This window comes from Puma concolor, chromosome A2 (assembly GCF_028749965.1).
Source record: "Puma concolor isolate L17-30 chromosome A2, mPumCon1.1.hap2, whole genome shotgun sequence".
Lineage (NCBI taxonomy): Eukaryota > Metazoa > Chordata > Mammalia > Carnivora > Felidae > Puma > Puma concolor.
In genome coordinates, this window is record NC_141668.1 from 34081956 (window position 1) to 34105353 (window position 23398).

The 23398-nt window shown below is 36.8% G+C and overlaps 1 protein-coding gene across 2 annotated transcripts in view; it reads right to left on the bottom strand.

The window, feature by feature from the left end:
- CFTR (CF transmembrane conductance regulator) overlaps window positions 1-23398 on the bottom strand; it is a 189096-nt gene that overhangs the window by 93419 nt on the left and 72279 nt on the right. For both annotated transcript variants that reach the window (XM_025929698.2, XM_086691782.1), the window contains exon 11: window positions 21862-22053. In XM_025929698.2, coding sequence (XP_025785483.1) covers window positions 21862-22053 — 192 coding nt within the window. The remainder of the gene's footprint in view (window positions 1-21861; window positions 22054-23398) is intronic.

Sequence of the window (23398 nt, forward strand, 5' to 3'; positions counted from 1 at the left end):
TCATTTCTTTCTACTGAACTAAATGATTTTTTTCAACTCATGAGCCAAGCCATATATCTAGGATTCTATCCAAAACCAAGGACTCTAGCTAAATTCCACACTCTAGAGTCTGAAATCTTCAGCCTCACTGAAGAAGCACTTCCAGGAACTTCTTGGTCTTTATGCCTTTACTCAGCTGTGCTATGAAGCACATCCTCTGTACTTGATTTAGAGCAATTAGCAAGAAAACTGACGTGTGTATTTCTTTTCTCCTGTACCATATTTGCTTCCCTCCAATCCCATTCTCTTTTAAAAAATAAATCCTTTGGAGTAAGAAAAATCAAGAATAGTTTGCCTTATGTGAATATATTGAGTGCAGGCTTTTTATAAAGGAAGCAGATTTATAAAGGAAGCTATTAAAAAGCCAGTAGATGCTGAAACTATTGGAGTTTTCAGTTCCCCAAATTTGAATTCAACACCATATTAGTTAAATCAGTTAAAAGCTTTTAAAAGTGTTTAAATTTAGAAATATCAGTAGTTATGTTGATGGTATGATTATGTCACAGTTTCACTTAGGGGATAGAATATGAATGTAGAGGATACAAAATCTTAGCCTAGTACGAGCATCAATAAAGATTTATGGAATGAAGGAAGAGAGAAAGAGGGAATGAAGAAAGGGCAGATAACCAAACATCAAGCAACAAAGAAATGGGTACATATAAGAAAAGGAAATGAAGAAATGTGTACAAAGTAGAGAAAGAAAATGGGAAAGCAATAGTATCAGAAGAAGTAGATACCTGTAGAAAGAGGCAAGAAGATATTGGCAGACTAAAAGAGACCAGAAAAGTGGAGGGGAAAACAAGAAACAATAGAAGATCATGAATTATCATTTCCACTTTCCCTCTGAATTTAAATGTCCAAAGAGCACAATGCAATTTTATCTCATTAATTTTCTTTTCTTAAGACAATAAAGAACAGACTATTTCAGCCAAACTTCTCTCATTTGTCTCTGTATGCTACAGATACTAATTTTTTTCTGCTATTTCTGTTTTCACTATGTTTACACTATGTCATTTGCAAAATTTTCATTTTCATGAAGTTAATTTATTTATCTAGAATTCCTATATTGGTTAAAAAGTACTACTTCACTTTTATTCTATTTGTTTATTTTTAATTTTTTTTAATGTTTATTTATTTTTGAGAGAGAGACAGAGTGCGAGTGGGGGAGGGGCAGAGGAAGAGGGAGACACAGAATCTGAAGCAGGCTCCAGGCTTCGAGCTGTCAGCACAGAGCCCGACAGGGGGCTTGAACTGACAAACCGTCAGATCATGACCTGAGCTGAACTCAGACACTCAACCGATTGAGCCGCCCAAGCGCCCCAGTACTAACCTAAGTTATTCATATAATATTCTAAATTTTCTCTTAAAATGTTTATTACTCTTACAAAATTCAAAAAAATATATTCAAGGGACAATTTTTGTTTGTACAATGGTATGAGATATGAATCTAACTTTTTTTCCTTTTAGTTGAATAACAGTCATGATTTAGTAAATAAATAATTTTCCTCTGAATTCATCTATCATCTACCATATATCAAATTCTCATATTTTATAAGATCTATTTCTGGGCTTTCTGGTTCCTCTGATCTATTTTCTATTCCTATACTAGTATTTTTGGTTTTGGTCATTTAATAGAGTTAAGTATGATTTAATATCTGACAAACAATTATTATTCATAAATGTTTTGACTTTTTGTTTATAGTCTTCTATATAATAACAATATCAATAACACCAATAGTAATAATAATAATAGCTAAAGAATACTGAGTGCCTACTATATGTCAGATACCATTTTAAGCACTTTACATGTATTAGCTTTTACAATATTCATCACAGCCCTATCCTCATTTTATTTATTTATTTTTTTTTTATTTTTTTTTAATTTTTTTTCAACGTTTATTTATTTTTGGGACAGAGAGAGACAGAGCATGAATGGGGGAGGGGCAGAGAGAGAGGGAGACACAGAATCGGAAACAGGCTCCAGGCTCTGAGCCATCAGCCCAGAGCCTGACGCGGGGCTCCAACTCACGGACCGCGAGATCGTGACCTGGCTGAAGTCGGACGCTTAACCGACTGCGCCACCCAGGCGCCCCCCTATCCTCATTTTAAATATAAAGAAATTGAAAGTTCAAAAAGATAAACCAAGGCAGATAATGTTTTAGACCTTTCAATAAGAGCTTACAATGTTCTTCATCTATGTCCTATAAGTTTCCCATTAGATTTATCCCTAATACTTTTAAATTGGGATATAATTGAATATAGTTACAAATATATTTTTCTTGTGAGAAGAACTTACGAGATTTGCTCTCTTAGTAATTTTCAAGTGTACGTTACAGTATTGTTAGCTATGGTCACCTTGCTCTACACTACATCCCCAGGATTTACTTATCTTAAAACTGTAAGTTTGTACCTTCTGACCCCCTTCATCCATTTCACCCTCTCACTCTCTCTTGCCTCTGTTTCTGGAAACCACCCCTCTGTTTGCTATATCTATGAGTTCAGGTTTTTAATATTCCACCACTAAGTGAGATCATACAGTATTTGTCTTTCTCTGTCTGGTGGATTTCACTTAGCATACTACCTTCTAGTTCCATTCATGTTGTCGCAAATGGAAGATTTCATTCTTTTTTTATGGTTAGGGTTATAATATCCCATTGGATATATGCGTAGGTGGGTAGATATAGACAGACAGACAAAATACTTTCTTTATGCATTCATCTGTTTATGGGCACTTATGTTGTTTCCATGTGTTGGCTATTCTAAACAATGCTGGAGTAGTCGTGGGGGTACAGATATTTTTCAAGACAGAGATTTCACTCCTTTTAGTCAAATACCCAGAAGTGCAATTGCTAGGTCATATGGTAGTTCCATTCTTAATTTTTTTTGAGGACCCTCCACACTGTTTTCCATAGTGGCTGCACCAGTTTACATTCCTGCCATTATCTTTCAGTATTTCATTATCTTTCAGTATTTATTATTTTCTACGATTGTGAATTGAATAGCTTTCTATTTTTACTCCTTGATAACTCTTGCTTGTGTGAAGAAAAGCTAGTTATTTTTGTATGCTTATCTATTGTCCAGACATCTTATTATATTCCCTTATTAATTCTAACAGACTTCTGTGTTCTGTTTGTTTGCTCTTTGCTAGAACTTCTTGGGTTTTTTTGGATAAACAGCCTTTTCATGAACACAATATTATCCCTATTTTAAGACAAACAGCATTAACTTTTCAGCATTAAAAATAAGGTTTACTTTGGGATGTTGGGTTAAAATAAAGTTACTGTATTTATGAAGTTCCTTCTACTTCTATTTTTACTTTAAATTTGTATTACAAATGACTGCTGATTTTTATGTACACTTTTAGCATCTACTGACCTTGCTATATGGTTTTCTTCCTTGTCCATATAACAAATTATGCTGTATTTACAGATTTCTTTACACTGAAGCACTTTTGCATTCCTATCATAAACCTTTCTTTGTCATATTTTATCATTTCTTATATCATGCTGGAATCTATTCATTAATATTTCATCTGATAACATTTTACTTAAATATCTATATCATAAGTATGATTAACTGTAGTTTTATTTTTTTATATTATTTTTCAGATTTTGGTCCTAGACTATTCTGGCTTTAGAAAATGAATTGGAAAAAAGGGAACCCTCGTGCATGGTTGGTGGGAATACAAAAAGTAAAATAAGACACTAAGACAAGTACTCATGATCTCATTTATATATGGAATAAAAAAATGAATGAACAAAACAGAAACAGACTCAGATACAGAGAAAAAGCTGGTGGTTGCTGGAAGAGAGAGGGATGGGGGATGGGCAAAATAGGTGAAGGAGATTGAAAGGTAGAAACTTTAAGACACAGGGATACAATGTACAGCATAGGGAATAAAGTTAGTAATGCATAACAACTTTGTATGATGACAGATGGTAGCTACATTTATCATGGTGATCACTTCATAATACATATAAATGTTGAATCATTATGTTTTATACCTGAAAGTAATATAATATTGTATGTCAACTACACTTCAATTTAAAAAAAAAGAGAATTAGTTGAAGAGCTTTCTATCTTTTTCTATGGTTTGGTATAGTTTAAATAATATAGGAATTGTATATTACTTAAGGGTGAGATACAGTTCAATTATAAAATCATCTAATGATAATGCCTTTTGAAGTAGTAGACACAAAGCCAGCTTTATAGTGGCAATATGTCTATTCAAGTCTTTTTTTAATGTTTATTTTTGAGAGAGAGAGAGAGAGAGAGACAGAGCACAAGTTGGGGAGGGGCAGAGAGAGAGAGGGAGACCCAGAATCCGAAACAGGCTCCAGGCTCTGAGCTGTCAGCACAAAGCCGGATATGGGACTCGAATTCGGGAATGGTGAGGTCATGATCTGAGCCAACACTTAACCAACTGAGCCACCCAGGCACGCCTTCAAGTCTTTTTGTGCTTTGAAAGAAATTTTGATCATTTATATCTTGCTAGCAAATCACCCAGTTTCTCTAGGTTAAGAGAGGTTTTCTTAGGTTTTTAATTTTGGATAGCAGTGGTGATAACCTCTGGTAGATGTACCATACTTAAAAAAGAAGACAATGGTATTTTACATACCACTAAAATGCTGTCAAGGGATGCATTGCTAAAAGATAAAAACTTTTCTAACACAACGTATGCAATTAATTATCAGTTTTGATCTTAATTTTGAAGATCTCTCCTCTTAAACTAAGACAGATTAAATATGTAATGATTTTATTAGGGGAAATACTGGTGTAAAAGGAAATAGGAAAGAAAGCAGGGAGGCTGAGAGATATGTGAGACCTTAGTCCAAGTCCAACCCCTGAGTGAAGGAGAGAAGTCCAGAAGGTTGTGTGGAAAGACCCTAGACCACCATCTGAATCTAACAAACTTTTGAAAAGCCATCTGGGAATCTCTGAACCAAAACAAGTTACTAAGTAAGTCCCACGTCCTCTAAACACAAATCTGCTTCTGTATCCTGCCACACTCAATCATTCATGGGAAGCTGCCTGTGCAACTTGAAGTCTCAAGACAAACTCAGTGAGTGGAGGATTTCAATGTATGGCAACTGGGGCCATTTCTCAGATCCGCTTCCTGCAACAGTGATCCATAAGGCATATCTCATAACCACCGCAATACCTTACCCCCCCAAATTGGCAAAGGATATGAAATCAGAACGACAAACAAACATGAAAATATCTCACCAGCCATCATGGAACTACAAATTAGAAAAGAGAGAGACAGAGACAGAGAGGGAGAGAGAGATAGGACTTTTTACAAACTAGAATGCCAAAAATTAAAGTCTCTGTCAATAACAAGAGATTTCAAGATGTGAGTCAATGGGAACACTCATAAATGACTGGTGATGGTATAAACTGATACAGCTACTTTAAAGTACAATTTGGCAGTATCCAGTAAAATTGGAAATGTGCACATATACCCTAAAACACCAAAATTCAGTTGCTAGATATCCATACCAGAGAAACTCTTGCAGATGTGCAAAGAGAAATGTTGAAAGATTTTCATCACAGTATTAAGTAAAATCTTGAAACAATCTAAATGTTCATCGGTATCACAATGAGTAAATAAAATGTGATATAGGATTATAATATAACAGTTAAAAAGAATGAAACAAATTTCTACATGTAAGTAGCATGTCTAGACCTCAAAGAGGTAATAGGAGCAAAGAAAGCAAGTTGAAGAATGATGTATATAAAGTATACCATTTACACAAATTCTAAAACTACACAAACAAAACTGTTAAGTATTGTTTGTTGATAAGTACATGTATAAATGGATGCATATTCATTTAAATAAATCGGAAAAGTACATACCACATTCATCACAGTAACCACTTGAAAGTTGGGGTTTTGTAGAAGAATAATGGTGGAAAGATTTGGTAAAAAGTTATACTTAGGGGCGACTGGGTGGTTCATTCGGTTGAGGGTCTGACTTCAGCTCAGGTCATGATCTCCCAGTTCATGAGTTTGAGCCCCATATTGGGTTCTGTGCTGACAGCTCAGAGCCTGGAGCCTGCTTCAGATTCTGTGTCTCCCTCTTTCTCTGCACCTCCCTTACTCGAGCTCTGTGTCTCTCCCTCCCTCCCTCTCTCTTTCAAAAACAAATAAACACTAAAAAAAAAATTTTTTTTAAAGTTCTATTTAGAGGGCACCTGGGTGGCTCAGTTGGTTTGGCTCTTGATTTTAGCTCAGGTAATGATCCCAGGTTTGTGCGATCAAGCCCTCTGCCAGGCTCCTTACTAAGCATGGAGTCTGCTTGGGATTCTCTTCATCTCTCTCTCTCTCTCTGCCACCCTTCTCTCTCTCTCTAAAATAACAATAAAATAAAGTTCCACTTAGAATTTGTCCAGGCCCCTAATAATGCAATTAGAAAACAGGAATATTATCATATAATTGTTTCCTATCCAGAATGGACACTAGTGGTACAGACTACCTTTTAAAAAGCATGAAAAAGAAAAGAAAAGAAAAGAAAAGAAAAGAAATGAGAGGAAAAGAAAAGAAAAGATTTCCACACCTGAAAAGAGTTGAGGTTCTGAGCTAGTATATTTAGACTCCTTTTCTGGAATGAAGCCATTTGTGAAGAAAAATGTGTGTACATGTGGATAATTTCATAAGTTTCTTAGAGAGTGTAATTAATAGGAAATTGCTAAGTTTCAAATGAAACAAAATAGTGGGGATAGATTGAATAGAATTGTGAATAAGCTCATTATTTTAAGATCAAATATATTAGTAATACCAACATCCTGTTCCTAACGTGAGTACTTGCTCTGATTGCCTAGTTTATTGATCATTTGTAGATTTCTTTATTAGTGTTTGGCTTTTTCTATTTGATTAAATATAAAACACTTTGTTTTGTATACATAGTTAAACTTTATCTTTGCTGATTAGTAAGGGCACTCAAATCTGGTAATATATTTGCCTTAAGGGTGTTGGTTTTCAGCCTTCACAGCACATTTTCTTTCATGTGAAAATTATAATCCAAAAAAAAAGTTATGCCACTTGGTACTATCATGAGTTTAACAAGCAGTGTTGCTTAGAGAAGCCCTGTGCACAGAGACAAATGCTATTTTCTCTTTATTTGCACATAGCTTGAGTTCCTTTGGAGCTATCCACAAAAATTGTTACAGGAAATCATTCAGTGACATTAAGATGCTGGGCATGATTTGACTTCTTAAATAAAAATTGATGACTAAGATTTTTTAAAATATTTATTTATTTTTTGGAGAGAGTGTGTGTGTGAGAGAGAGAGAGAGAGAGAGAGAGAGAGAGAGAGAGAGAGAGAGAATGAGCAGGGGAGGGGAAGAGAGAGAGGGAGACACAGAATCCAAACCAGGCTCCAGGCTCCGACCTGTCAGCACAGAGCCCGATGAGGAGCACAAACTCATGAACTGTGAGATCATGACCTGAGCTGACAGCAGAGTTTATCTACAGATAAAATAAAATATGTGGACCATTGGTTCTCAAAGTGAAGTATGTAGACCGATTATTTCAGAATCACGTGGGGAGCTTGTTAACAACGTTGTACCTATTCTTACTCAGATGAATTAGGGAAGAGCCCAGGAATTTGCATTTTGTGGTTATTATACCTACTCAAACAGATACTTACTCTTTAGGGTAATTTCCTTTACAATGCTGGTCAGAAAGGCAAATGCCATCTTCAAAGAACTCTGTGCATGTACTGGGTCTGTTTGAGATTGTAAAGCACTTTGAAAATACTTAGATAAAGAATACTAGAGAGGGTCAAAGTAATGCTATAATAAGTGTGCAATAAAGATTAACTTATTATTAAGAAAAGCATTCTATACCCAATGTGATGGATGCACTTCTCACACAAATGTTTACCATTTTATTTTTTTAAAATGCACCTAAACGCCACCCTAATATGGTTCAACTGAGCCAGACAAACCAGAAGTTGTTAAAGAGGAACTGCTAACATAAAGTTCATTAATTCTGACTTGAGAATACATTTATTACATTAAAGAGGGGGAGAACTTTAAGAAAAGGGTGGAGTGTTACATTTAATGGTTCCTTGCAATTTTGCAATATTTGCTGAGTACATTTGAGCTTCCTGTGACTTTGTAGATAGGAAAAATCATAAACCTTGCTTTATGGCTACCTTATCATTCTTTAGAACAACCTTGACAATATAGCTGCTTGTGGTAAGGGAGCAGGGTGTGAAGCTTGGGTTGAGGGGACATGAACTTTAGAGGGAATAACATGCCATAAAGCATGTCTTTAACAGTAAATCATCGGCCAGTTAGTGCCAGTGTTATTAATGTTTAATAATTACTAAGCACTTTTGCTTTATACACAGGGAAAATGAGCATGGAGGGAGAAGAAAAGAAGTGTTGGGGGAACAGAAAGAAGGGGTGAGGAGGAGAGAGGAGGGAAGGAGAGAATGTGAGAAAGTCAAGAGTTGTAGGAAGAAAGAATTAATTAACCATTTTTGCACATAGCTTTTATAAACATGGATGTGTTATCTTGAGAGTGTTGGGTAGCTCTGTATGATATATCAACAGAGGTTAACTTCTACAGCAGGAAATATACATGAATGAATTCATAAATTAAAAATTGGAGTTCTGTTTATTAGGAAAGATAATTTTTGACCTAAGTCAAACTTGATACACATAGCTGTACATAAAAATACTGACTAAAGATTAACCCTGCTGGAAAGCATAAGAAGTGAGAACTTTTTATCAACCTGAAAAATAAAAGCTCTTCTTTCCCTGAGATTTGGCACTGGCCAGATTTATAGCAGAAAACTCAAAATCCAGTATAATTTTTATTGTGGCCAACAAAAGTACAAAAAGCTAGTTCTTTTACATAATGGATGTTACAGTCTTGTCACCAATATTAAACAAAAGTTTAAACTATTAAATTAAATTATTAAATTAAAATATTAAACTATTGCTTAATATTCAGATATATGCATACATATATGTGGTTTTATGCATGAGCTTGTGAGTATATATGCAATTTTGTTCATATCTCTAGCCTCTTTAGTGTTTATTTCTGTATGTGTGTAAGTCTGTATTTGTATTTGAAAATAACATAAGCATTTTTATTTTATATTTTAACATTTATTTATTTTTGAAAGAGAGACAGAGTGCGAGCAGGGGAGGGCCAGAGAGAGAGGGAGACACAGAATCTGAAGCAGCTCCAGGCTCTGAGCTGTTGGCCTGGAGCCCAACGTGGGGCTTGATCTCACGGTGAACTCACAAACTGTGAGATCATGACCTGAGCCAAGCTTAACCGACTGAGCCACCCAGGAGCCCTACATAAGCATTTTTATTTATTTATTTTTAATTTTTTTTTAATGTTTATTTATTTTTGAGAGAGACAGAGACAGAGCATGAGTTGGGGAGGGCAGAGAGAGAAGGAGACACAGAATCCAAAGCAGGCTCCAGGCTCCAAGCTGTCAGCACAGAGCGTGATGTGGGGCTCGAACTCACGAACCATGAGATCATGACCTGAGCTGAGGTCAGATGTTTAACTGACTGAGCCACCCAGGCGCCCCTACATAAGCATTATTAAAGGAAGACCTACAAAATGCAATGATTTAAGGTACCCCTGGGTAAGTGCAGTTAGGAAGTACAGTTAGAAAAGATACTTGATTAAATAAAATTTTGGAAAAAAAAAAGATAATTGAAACAAACAAAAGAATATTGTTTCTTTTATTCTGGCTCTGCATTAGACTCATTTAACTCCAGATTTCAGATTCTCTGAAATGACATTTAAAAATCTACTTTTGAAAGGCTCCCTAGGTGATTTTGATTCAGTTGATCTAAGAATTGGCATTAGGAAGCTGTTAATTCCTTTACTATCTCTTTTAGGTCTACCCACCCAAGATTCTGGGACACATCCAATGCCTGATAAGGCACCCCTTTCCTAGTACCTTGCCAGCTCATTAGTATCCCATAGTTGATCCTGCTCTGGACTTCCTAACTAGTCTCCCAGCTCCCTAGTAACTAAATCTCCTGATTTGTAATTCAGTTCCTTAGGAGACAAGCTTCAATACTTTCTTACCTGTTTTCTCTGAAGTAATACCACCATGACCCTTATTTTCTCAAGAGCTGACTGGAAGACCAGCTGCTCAACTTGCTCTGAGCAGGTTTCCTCTCCTATGTGGACTTGCCCAGCTACTTGGACTTCCATATTTTATTTTTAAATTTTTTAAAAATATGTCACTTATTATCAATTGTACCTTTAAAAAATTTTAACTTTATTTATTTATTTTGATAGAGGGCAAGAGTGAGAGCAGGACATAGGTAGAGAGAGAGGGAGAGAGAGAATCCCAAGCAGGCTCTACATTGCCAGTGTAAAGATCGATGTGGGCTCGAATTCACAAACCGTGACATTATGACCTGAGCCAAAGTCAGACGCTTAACCAAATGAGCCACACAGGTGCCCTGGACTTCCATATCTTAAATTAGAGGTTATGAGGCATGGACATGAACATGAGATTCTGCCTCAAGGGTAAAGGAAAAGGAGAAGATATTTTGGGAGAAGATCGGGGAAGAAATTTCCTGATTTATTTAAATTTCAAGTGTGTTAGTATAGGTGGTTTTCCCAAGATATGCTTATTTAGGACCATGGTAGCTTCACATATCATTTCCATGAAAACAAATAGCCTTGCTAAAAATAGTTTTCACAACTATGTCATGGAATTCTCAATGCCATTAGGTCACAAGTCTTTGTTATCATAACATTCTCCTGCACAAATGGCAGACTTACAATCTTAATGGTTTTATAATACTGTTACCATCATAGTGAGATTAACTAGCCTGAAGTTCTAACTTAAAGTCAGCAATGTTCAATGGATAAGTCATTAGGTTCTAAGATAGAGTTTCTCATCTAATAAGCAATAACCCTAATTGAGCACATAAAAAAAAAAAAAGAGGAATCAGAAGACTTGGATTCTCTTGCTGGTCCCATCAATTATGGATCTTCAACAAGTCTCTTAAAATTTTACTTCCTTTTGTTTAAAATTTGAATAACAATATTTGATAAACTTCTAACCACAACATCTCCATTATCCTCCTTCAGTTTGCATATTATATTAGAAGAATCTTCCTGGGGGCACTTGGGTGGCTCAATCAGTTAAGTGTCCAACTCTTAGTTTTGGAGCAGGTCATGATCTCATGGTTTTGTGGGTTTGAGCCCTGCATCAGGCTGCGTGCTGACAGTGTGCAGCCTGCTTGGGATTCTCTCACCCTCTCTCTGCCCCTCCCCACTCACACTGTCTCTGTCCTTTCAAACTAAATAAATAAATTAAAAAAAATAATCTTCCTAAAACATTGTTTTTATTATGGCATTTCCCCCAGTAAAGAAAAGCAACTGTAGAGGATTCTGTAGACCCGCTTGCTCTCCTCCCAGGGACATTCCTGTGCTCCCACTAATCACCATGTTTCTCCGACTCCTCTACAGCTAGAATGCTGTATGAGAATTGGATTTCACCAATTGGATTTACTTATACGAAATACAAAAATTAAATGGATGCCTTTGTCTTTCTGCCTCTTTTGGCTTTTTTTTTTTAATTGCTGGCAAAAGGAAGAACAGAAACTATGATCTGACTGTACTCTCCCAGTTCAGCTATCACTATATACCCTTCTCTTTCCAGACCCAGTCTTGCTGTCTTGTCTAGAGCTCTTGCAAAAATGTAATGCTGTCTCCTGGCTCCAGGCCCATTTCATTATGCATTCCAACCACATAGAGCTGACTATAGCTCCTCGAATATATAGTGTTCCCTCTGGGCTCCAGGCCATGTACATTATGTTCTCTTCCTGGAATGTTTTCCCTGTCCTTCTTTACTGAAATGCTCCTACTCATCCATCATCTCTCATGTGAGACATCGCTTCCTCCAGGGAAGCCTCACCTGAACTTCTAAGATCAGTTTCAATGCTTCTTCTCTGTACTCATTTAAGGACCCTATATTAATCATTATTATAGAACTGATCAAACTGCTCTTGTTTTTACTTGGTTATCTCCACTAGAATAAAAGCCCCTTGAGGACAGGGACTGTGTCTTGTTCACTAATAATTCCCAGAGTTTGGGGGTGCCTGGGTGCCTCAGTTGGTTAAGCCACCAACTCTTGATTTTGGCTCAAGTCATGATCTCATGCTCAGGAGATGGAGTCCCATGTCAGGCTCTGTGATGAGCATCGAGCCTGCTTGGGATTCTCTCTCTCTCTCTCTCTCTCTCTCTCTGCCCCTCCCCTACTTGCACTTTCTCTCTCCCTCAAAATATAAATAAACTTTAAAAAATAATTTCCAGAGTTTGGCGCACTTACAAATATTTACTAAATGAGTGAATGTATATACACGTGTTTCTTTTCCCTCAAATGCCTGTAAGTCAAAAACTAATGGCAGACAGGGACCCTTGCTACACTTGCAGACAGCATCCCGAGTGCCTAATGTACTACTGTGTCCACAGTAGGAACTCAAATATTTGTTTAAATCAACTTTTTAATTTATTGAATTTAAATCAAGACTAACTAAACCTCTGAATAAAAATTATTATAGACTTGGTTCTGAAAGACATTGATGGTAATACAATTGCCATTTCTAGGGTCCGTTTTGTCAAGAGAACACTTATACTCAGAATTTTTAGAAAAACTAAATTTACCTTCCTGCAAAGACCTTTATGAACATTACAGGGTTCTAAGGTTCTATTAAAACATGAGTGTAAAATCTTCCCTTGATCTTGACTTATTAGCCCCTGCTACAAAAAGGGAAATTCCAAGAGTACAGAGCTCAGAATTCCAGTTCTTCAAGAGGGATGAAACCTTAGACATATATATGTATAATGATATAGCATGGCTTTGACCTTTGGAAAACTCAGTGATTTTTTTAAATATGAAAACATAGCTTAAATATCTTAATTTCATATATATTCATGAGATAGCCTGGTCCCAGACAATTAAAATTACATGTTTATAATACTGTTCTATTGACTTGCCCAAATCTTACTAAGACAAGCAGTCTTAGGGCTATTTTGGTTTTAGAGATGTCAAGCTAATAATTAATTCCAAAATTGTAATTTTAATACCTAAAAAATAGTTCACGCTTTTAGAATTCAGCACAAGTTCACTTCGACTGCAAACTCTAAGCAAAGTTGTCACTAGAAGATTAAAGTGAGAATTTTATGGACCGATGTGTGCAAGCATTTAGCATAGCAGTACTGACATGTGCTCTCTCAACAGATGTTAGCTAGTGCATTTATATTTATTTATTTAGTAATGTTTATTCTTTTTTTTTTTTAATTTTTTTTTCAACGTTTATTTATTTTTTGGGGGACAGAGAGAGACAGAGCATGAATGGGGGAGGGGCAGAGAGAGAGGGAGACACAGAATCGGAAACAGGCTCCAGGCTCTGAGCCATCAGCCCAGAGCCCGACGCGGGGCTCGAACTCACAGACCGCGAGATCGTGACCTGGCTGAAGTCGGACGCTTAACTGACTGCGCCACCCAGGCGCCCCAATGTTTATTCATTTTTGAGAGAGAGAGAGAGAGACAGAGCACGAACAGGGGAGGGGCAGAGAGAGAGAGAGGGAGACACAGAATCCCAAGCAGGTTCCAGACTCCAAGCTGTCAGCACAGAGCCTGACGTGGGGCTCAAACCCACGAACTGTGAGATCATGACCTGAGTCGGATGCTGAACTGACTGAGCCACCCAGGCGCCCCTAGTGTGTGTTTAAGTTCCAGGGCTCAAATGAAGTGAAATAACAGTTCAGTTCAGGAGATGCTATGACATTTCTGTTTGGTTCTGGTTCAATAGTTTTATAAAATAAATGTACTTGCTTCATGTTACAGTAAATAAATGACGGTGCTTTCAGACTTACTTAATTACTTATTAGGAGAAAATTGCAGGTGGTTCAAGGTACAGTCACTAAGTGTGGTTTATTCTGGTTTAGGGGACATAGTTCAATGTGCTTCAAATATCTGTTTTACATCTCCACTAAGTCTTGGCTGCTACTGAATGCAATTGTTAATTCCTATAGCTCCTTTTTATGTACAGATCTCCCAACTGAATATTCCTGAATTCTCCTGTAGTGGTGGAATGACCATCCCAAGGTTAAGCTTCTATTCATATAAGTTAGTTTTGGCCAGATCTGGAGATCCAGAGGTAAAATTCAAATTTAATTAGACTTATGGTATCTGTATGATGGAATTTATATTCCAGACCAGTCACTAACTCATTTCTTTGCTTACTTCCCTCCCAAGTTTTTCATACTTCTTGCCAATTTCCCTCCCAAGTTATTTTTTTCTTTTAGTAACTTCTTGCCAAATTTTCTCCCAATTTATTTTTTTCCAGTGACTTAAAGATGAAAACTGCCAAGCAGCAGTGGTAGAGAAAACACAAACAGACTTTAATTCTGCAACCTACATAGTAAATATTTTTTTTTTACAATGCATATGTAATGGCTGCCAAGACAATTACTTAATGAAGACCATTTTGTGGTTGCAAAAGGATCTCAACAACTTTGTGGAAACCGATTACATATCCTAAGTCCCTGACCTCTTCTCATATCCCACGCCCCACCTCCCACCACGCACTATCATAAAAGCCAAACCCAGGTACTTTTACAAGAGAGTGAGTCACTGAATAAAATCAGTCCAACTACCCATTTACCCAAACACCAGCCTGCCTAGAATTCTCTTGCTGTCTGCTATGGGGTTCTGTGGTAGGATAAGGTTTTGGTGAAGTGTATAAAAAAAAAAAGCAGTATCCTGGAAAAAAAAAAAAAAAAGACAAGAGAACAGCGAAGTCTGACCTCTTTTAGTAACGAAACAGAGTTACAATCTCCTTAAGGGATAAGTAAATTAATGAGGGCCCAATTACACTGATTCCTCTTTTTAAGATAGCAGAATCTCCAGTGCTGGTAACAAAAGTGTACAAACATTTAGAACTCTAAAGGTAGTCTGGCAACAAGGAAAAAAAATGGGAGGATAAATTAATGGGCACCAAAATATAAAATGGTATTTAAAAATAACTATAGGGGTGCCTGGGTGGCTCAGTTGGTTAAGCATCTGACTTCAGCTGGGGTTGTGATCTCAGGGTTCCTAAGTTCAAGCCCCACGTAGGGCTCTGTGCTGACAGCTCAGAGCCTGGAGCTTGCTTTGGATTCTAAGTTTCCTTCTTTCTTTGCCCTTCCCCCTCTCGCACTCTGTCTCTCTCTCAAAAATAAATAAACATTAAAAAAATAATAAAAATTAAAAATTAAAAATAACTATAAATTTGCCTAGGAATCCACTATATTATAATCTGGCTGCAGAGTAGAAACTGTAAACCCATGCATGGAGATGTTCCCAAAGCAGAACTGACCGTGACTGCACCTGACTTGTTCACTCGTGTCTGCACATTACCAGTTATTCTATCAGCCCAGAGCTGTCTCCGTGCCCTTCCCTGCGATAAAGTCTTTAAGCTATCCCTCAGAGTGAATAGTTTTCAACAAACTGAAATCAGAAAACTATGTGAAATATGTTGTGCGTACTTTTTCCTATCCACACAGATTTACACCTAGCAGCCTACTCCTATGACCATAAGCATCACCACATACGCAAGTGCTTTGTAGATACTAGAGCTGAACAAAAACACAAAAATGAGGAAGAAAATATTCCGTTCTCATCTCCAGTTTCCAAGTCTAGCTGGAGCACATTAAGAAACAGATCAACGCTGGCAGTCAAAACGAAAACATATTGAATCATGAATGTTTGTATTTGGTGATGGGGCCACATAGAGAATACATCAAGGGTTTCTTTTGCTGGCACCAGCTGCTTAACCCTCAGGGATTCTGTAGGTATTTCATGTTCCTATGCTCCAAATTCCTCCACACTTAAAAAATAAAAACTTCATTTTGGCAGACTCTCACTGGCCTTTTTTTAAAAAAAGGTGAGGAATACTTGTTTAACAATGACAACAAAAGTACAAAAGTTGGAAACTCTTTAGTACTGAAAATAGGGGAAACTTTTGATTCTGAGTAAGACCATCCAGAACTTCCAATTACTTTTTTTTTGTTACTCCAGCAATAGTATGCTGGTGTCATGATTCCAGCCCTGAGACTGTGAGGCTCAGGGGAGAACACGTTCCGAGGAAAATTCTTGTAACTGGCATGCCTACTCCAAAGTATTTCTGAAATAGTCACCTTATAAGAATTTACCATTCTGCCTATCGAAGTCCTAGGTGGAGTACACCAACATAAACTTTTTAGAATCACTGCTTTCAAGCAATTCATCATGTAGTTGGATAGATAACAGCATACAGGGACTATTCAGCAATGAGAAGAGTACCCACTACCACACTAATATGCTCATTGTACCCGCTACATTTTCCAGTTTCAAGAACAAGGAATTTGGGATGCTGGATATTTTTGCCTATAATAAGATGACTAGGAAGCACTAGTTGCAAAAGTCAGCAGGACAGGAAAGGACAGGGAGTCAGGATTCAGAGATTACTAGAACTGAAAAGCTAAGTGTTTTGACAATTTAAAACAAAAAGGAAGGAGCGCCTCAGTGGCTCAGTCAGTTGACTGTCCAACGCTTGACCTCAGCTCAGGTCATGATCTCACGGTTGCGGGGTTCGAGCCCACATGGGGTTCCATGTTGACAGTGCACAGTCTGCTTGGGATTCTCTTTGTCTTCCTCTCTCTCTCTCTCAAAAATAAATAAATAAACTTTAAAAATAATAAAACATAAATAAAACAAAGAGGAAGAAGAGTGAATTGTACATTAAGAAAGCAAAATGCTCATCATCATCATCATTAACAATTACTTATTCAAGCCCACTTAGTGGTGTCCTCCACTAGAAATATTGTTAGTAAGACCTGCGATCTTTCTGCCTTGTTCAGATGTCTCAGTTCTATGTAATTTCACCTCTGCATCCTTCCTTCCTAAACACATAGGATTCCTATGTGTCCCCCTTCCCAATTCCTGTTGTGCGGGGGAATCCTTAATCCTAAGCCAATTTCTCTCTTCTTCTCATTTCCTCAGGGTTTTTCCCTTAGTCTTCCCTGGAAGCCCATTTTTCCCTGATGACCTTCCTGTGGATGGAAATAGTACATAAATATGGTATTCCCAATCTCCTCACAATTCTTCTGCTTAACTTCTGTTTCTTCTTGTCTATAATAACCATTATCGGAATTACTGAAACAGCTTCCTATTAGTCTCCCTTCTTCTAGTCAGAATAGCAACTGCTGCTGCTACTACTACTACAGTTACTACCACCACTAGTTATTTTACTAAGTACTCTCTACACATCAGAAAAATCTACAAAACTACAAAATAGGTAATATTATCTCCATGTTAAAGAGGACAAAACTGAGTGTATAATAGGATTAAGTAACTTTCTTTAGTAATCCAACTCTGTCAGATTTCAAAATATATATTCTTTCTGCTACCCCACAAAGTTTCAAAATGCATCCACCTTAATTCTGTTTCTCATAGTACAGCCAAAGTGATATATAAAATGCAAAACTGACTGCATCCTTCCCTTGATTAAAGCTCTTCAAGACCAAATTCCTGACACTGGTTATAAGGTCCCAAGGACATGGTCCTCCAGCGCCATTCCTCCCCGCTCAGTGTCCCCCCAGTCACACTCTGGTTCTATCAAGATGCTTGTGGTTCTTTGCACTAACCAATTGGTTTCATATCCTGTGTTCCTGCTCAGTTTCTTTTGTCTGGAATGCCTTTCCCATTTTTACTCATTCATCTTTCTTTGTAGAGAAAGTTTCTACCAAATGCTGAGGCAAGCTAAAAGCCCTCAACTGGGCTTCCTTACTGCCTTAAGAATACCTTTATTACAATACTTGCTATAGTAAAGTGAAAGCATCTCTTTATGTATGCTTCCCCCCAACTAGCCCATTAGTTATTTGCAGGAAGGGATAATAAAGGTTTTATTTTGTACCCACTCAGACCCCACCATTGGGGTCTGGTACATTGTCTGGTACAGAGTAATCACGTAAGTAATGTGTTGGGGTCTGAAAGGCATTTAGAAACTGGATTCGCCTCCCAATCCCATTGCCACTTCTGGAGTATGGAACCAATGTGACCTGGACTCAAGACTGTCCAATGTCATCTGTTTTCTTCCATAGAATATACCAACTTTTGTTGATTGGGTCATGAAGAACAACTACCATATTTACAGATAACCACTTCTTAAATTTTTTCTTATAAACACTTTGTCATCATCAAAATTCACATTGATGACTTTTTATGGCCAAAACATTTCCCCGTCTTAATTAAACCTAGTTCCATCTTGTTTCCATAGTAGTCACTTACTCACAAGAACTCTCAGACACATTTATTTTATATCATACTCTGTGGCAGTATTCTCCATCTCAAAAGGAAGTAGAAATGATCTAATATTTACTGAAGGGGTAATTTACATCAGATGCCTTGTTATACACCTTATATTTATCCCATTTAATTTTCTCAATAATCCAGTGACCATTTATTCATCAATCCCCCACTTCTTCACACCAGCCTAACCTTCTCTCTACTTTATTGGCAGTTCTAACGTTCTTAATCAAAAACAAATTCCTCCAAGGCCGTAAGTTTCACTCTTGTCACTATTAGAATTCCATAGTGAATCATTCCACTGGAGGACATTAGCCTTGAAAGAAACCTCCTCTGGAGGTTATTCCTCACATTTGACAGACCCAGATCGATTTCAAGGCTCCCTCTTTTCACTCCTACAGAAATAGCTCTTTCATTTTCCATTAGAGCATCAATTCATTCTTTACCGATACATTTATTTCCCCTACTGGTCCATGAATCTCTGAAGTATAAGGATCTTGTTCTATTCATATTTTTATAAAATATAGCAAGTCTCAAATGTTTTCAAAATAAAGACTTAATTGACTTCTTCTAGTTTAAAATTTTACTTGGGTACAAAAGGCCATATATTGTATGATTGCATTTATGTGAAATATCCAGAACAGGAAAATTTTAGAGACAGAAGGTAAATCAGTGGTTGTTTAGAGCTGGGTGTGGGGAATGGATAGGTATGAAGACATGGACACTGATTGCTAATGACATTTCTTTTAGAGGAATTGAAGATGTGGCGATGGGTATGCAACTCTATGAATATACTAAAAACACTGCCTTATACACTTTAAAATTAATTTTGAGGTTGGTCATAGAATCAGAAAAAGAAAATGTTGTCCTTGCTCTTATCCTCTTTCTTTCATTATTTTCAACAGCTTTATTGAGATATAATTCAGATACCATACTTCACTAAAGCACAGATCACTATAACATGAACTCTTTAGAAAATGGACTGTATTTTCCCATACCCAGCACAGTATTCATGAGTTAGCAAATGCTCATTTCATGAATGAGGGATCCACAGCTTTGAATTTATTATTATTAATATAGCTATGGTAAATTTGGGTAAAATATACTTTCACCTTCGTAGAATCAAGGTGAAAATCACCATTTATAAAATTATCTTTTATTTTCTATGCCCAGCATGGACCCCAATGTGGGGCCTGACCTTACAACCCTGAGGTCAAGATCTGAGTGCCTCTATAAAATTATTTCTATGAGAAAAGGCATAATCAAAGCAAAAAATAAAGCTTACCATAAACCTTCCAACACCTTGCAACTAATAAATAAAGCCTATGATTTATCTTGCAAGACACTACCACTCCTACATCCCAGTCCCCACCTAGACAAATATCTGTGGTCTCTAAGAACACTCAAATATTTTTTTCATAACAAATCTACTGAGAGTTTCAACATCCCGTTTGTGAAATACTATTCTTGGAAGAAGGGCTTTTGAGGAACGAAGAGTATCTTCTTCAAAACAAATTCAATACCTTTCCACAATAGTTTTTATTTTTATTATGCTTTCATGTATAGAAAATAAGAGAATGGAGCTCTAAAAAACTACTCTGGAATGAGTCAGTATATACATGGAGAGCCATTTGTACAAGCATGCATCCTTCTTTTGTAAGTATTGCAGTTTCTGTCTAACCAACAATTAGCCTTTTTCTTTTCTCTGTACTTTAAGTTTCATTTTATTCTTACTGAAATTTTTTTTCATAAAATGTGACTTAAAGGAATCCACTAGTGTCAAATGCCATCTATCAAAGATAATGATTTTTTTTTTTTATTTATATATGAAATTTATTGTCAAATTGGTTTCCATACAACACCCAGTGCTCATCCCAAAAGGTGCCCTCCTCAGTACCCATCACCCACCCTCTCCTCCCTCCCACCCCCCATCGACCCTTAGTTTGTTCTCAGTTCTCAACAGTCTCTTATGCTTTGGCTCTCTCCCACTCTAACCTCTTTTTTTTTTTTTTTTTTTTTTGTTCCCCTCCCCCATGGGTTTTTCTTAAGTTTCTCAGGATCCACATAAGAGTGAAACCATATGGTATCTGTCTTTCTCTGTATGGCTTATTTCACTTAGCATCACACTCTCCAGTTCCATCCACGTTGCTACAAAAGGCCATATTTCATTTTTTCTCATTGCCACGTAGTACTCCATTGTGTATATAAACCACAATTTCTTTATCCATTCATCAGTTGATGGACATTTAGGCTCTTTCCATAATTTGGCTATTGTTGAGAGTGCTGCTATGAACATTGGGGTACAAGTGCCCCTATGCATCAGTACTCCTGTGTCCCTTGGATAAATTCCTAGCAGTGCTATTGCTGGGTCATAGGGTAGGTCTATTTTTAATTTTCTGAGGAACCTCCACACTGCTTTCCAGAGCGGCTGCACCAATTTGCATTCCCACCAACAGTGCAAGAGGGTTCCCGTTTCTCCACATCCTCTCCAGCATCTATAGTCTCCTGATTTGTTCATTTTGGCCACTCTGACTGGCGTGAGGTGATATCTGAGTGTGGTTTGATTTGTATTTCCCTGATAAGGAGCGACGCTGAACATCTTTTCATGTGCCTGTTGGCCATCCGGATGTCTTCTTTAGAGAAGTGTCTATTCATGTTTTCTGCCCATTTCTTCACTGGGTTATTTGCTTTTCGGGTGTGGAGTTTGGTGAGCTCTCAAAGATAATGATTTTGAATCAAGATCTCTATTCAGGCAATACTATTGAGAAACCTCATAATGATATATTCCCTGCCTTAATATTTATATCGGTAATTATTGAACCCTCCACCATATAATTTATGCATTGAATAGCACAAGATGCACACACTGGCCACTTGGAATGCTTCACATATTTTCAGGCAATTAACCCATTCCCCAATATTATAAAATGAGTCAACAGCATTATCTTCATTTTGTCTCTGTTTCAGAGAATTACAGTCACTATAGGTCATATGGCTACATGTTGAAGGCCAAAGGATAAAATGTAATCACAATTTTATCTCTGATTCTCTACTGGCAGGTTAATGCTCATTCCATTAGGGTGTGGTAGTTATTAAAATTATTATTTATTATTAATAAAATCTTCTCATGTAATTGTGAAGTATATTTTTAAAAATGCATGCCATATAAATGCCCATTGAGGACATTTGTCTCACTAATGATTCAATAAAATTCTCTCCATTTCATAAAGAATTTTTATTATTATTATTTTTTCCCAAATCAGCCCATCATTTAAAAAATAAAATTGTACTTTCTCTATGATTTTGCAAGTTTCTTAAAGCAGGGGTCATATATTTTATTAACTGATTTAACTCAGAGTAGTTTGTCCATAGTGGAAAGTTGATTAATATATGTAGACAGACCGATTAAATAGAGGACTAATTATATCATTTAGGTAGGCTAAAAGTGTCACATTCAAAAATCAGACATATGTCAAATAATTACTTACCTCTTCTAGTTGGCATGCTTTGATGACACTCTTATATCTATACTCATCATAGGAAACACCAAAGATGATGTTTTCTTTAATGGTGCCAGGCATGATCCAGGAAAACTGAGAGCAGAATGAAATTCTTCCACTATGCTTAATTTTACCCTCTGAAGGCTCCAGTTCTCCCATAATCATCATTAGAAGTGAAGTCTGGAAATAAAACCATTGTTATTAAGTAAAATCATTTATCAGATCACTCTCAGAATCACTGTCATCCTAAGCAGAGGTATCTATTCTGATTTTAAAGGATTCTACATTAATTCATTTGATTCAAAATTTATTAAGCACTTCCTGTTCTGGATTTGCTGCTATGCACACAAGATACAAAGGGGAATAAAAGAAACAATGACAATAGAGTGTGCTAAGTGCTTTGGTAGAGGTTCACAGAGATAGAGCACCTAATTCAGATTGCTGGGGTGGGTTTGGAGGAGGTCAGGGAAAGATTATCACCAGCTAACCTTTGTTAAGTACTCAGTCTATGCTGGGCGCTGTCCTATGTGATTTAACTGTATTCATTCACTTAATCCTCACAAAAACCCAACAAGGTAGATTCAATATTATCTTCATCTAACAAAGAAGAGATCAGTTAAAAAGAGATATAGTCAGATAATATTGTTCTCATGAGCCCTTATTGCAGAAACTAGTATAAAATCATACAAGGGATGACTGAAGAAGCTTCACCAAAAGGACTTTCAATGAGCAAAGACTTTACATGAAAAAAGACTGTGAACTAAAATTTAAACTAACGTGGAAATTAGAGTTGAGAAAGAGAATTAAAGTATGTTATATTCCCTGACAATAAGAAAAGTTATAAGTAAAGCCCAAACAAAACAAAGGAAACAGAGTATAAAGGAAATTCACTGATTGTTTACAAAGAAAAGCTACAAGTCAAAGATATGATTTAAACATAACATATCAGCTAACAGAAGCATAAGCATATTTAACAACACAAAGATAAAACATTAAGAAAGGTAATACTATGGACTAAAATTGAGTAGAAAAAAGGGAGGCAGCAGAGGACAGAAAAACATTGATTTTATCAGAGCTCACATTAGGGAATAAGAGAAAGAAAACCCCAAAGATGTAATGTAAAGTTATTATAACTACAGCCACTGTAACAAAATACCTCCCAACCACTAGAAGTTGGAATGCCTTTGGGCTCACACCTTGGCCCCTTTCCCTGCCTATCCATACTCTCTCCTTTGGAATCTCATCTGGCCTCAAGTTTTTACACTGCCAGCCCCATTCCCCTGAAATCAAACCTGTATAACCAACTAACATCTCAATTTAGATGTCAAATATGCATTTTAACCTTAATGTTCTAAAACCAAGCTCCACCCCAAATCAGTCTCTTCCATAATCTCCTCAGGTAATGGTACCTTCATGCTACCATTTACTCAGTCCAAAAACCTTGGACTCACCCTTGACTCCCCCTTTTTTTGCATACACCACTTTCAATCTAATTATGTGGTATCTTTCTTAGAGATATGTTCTG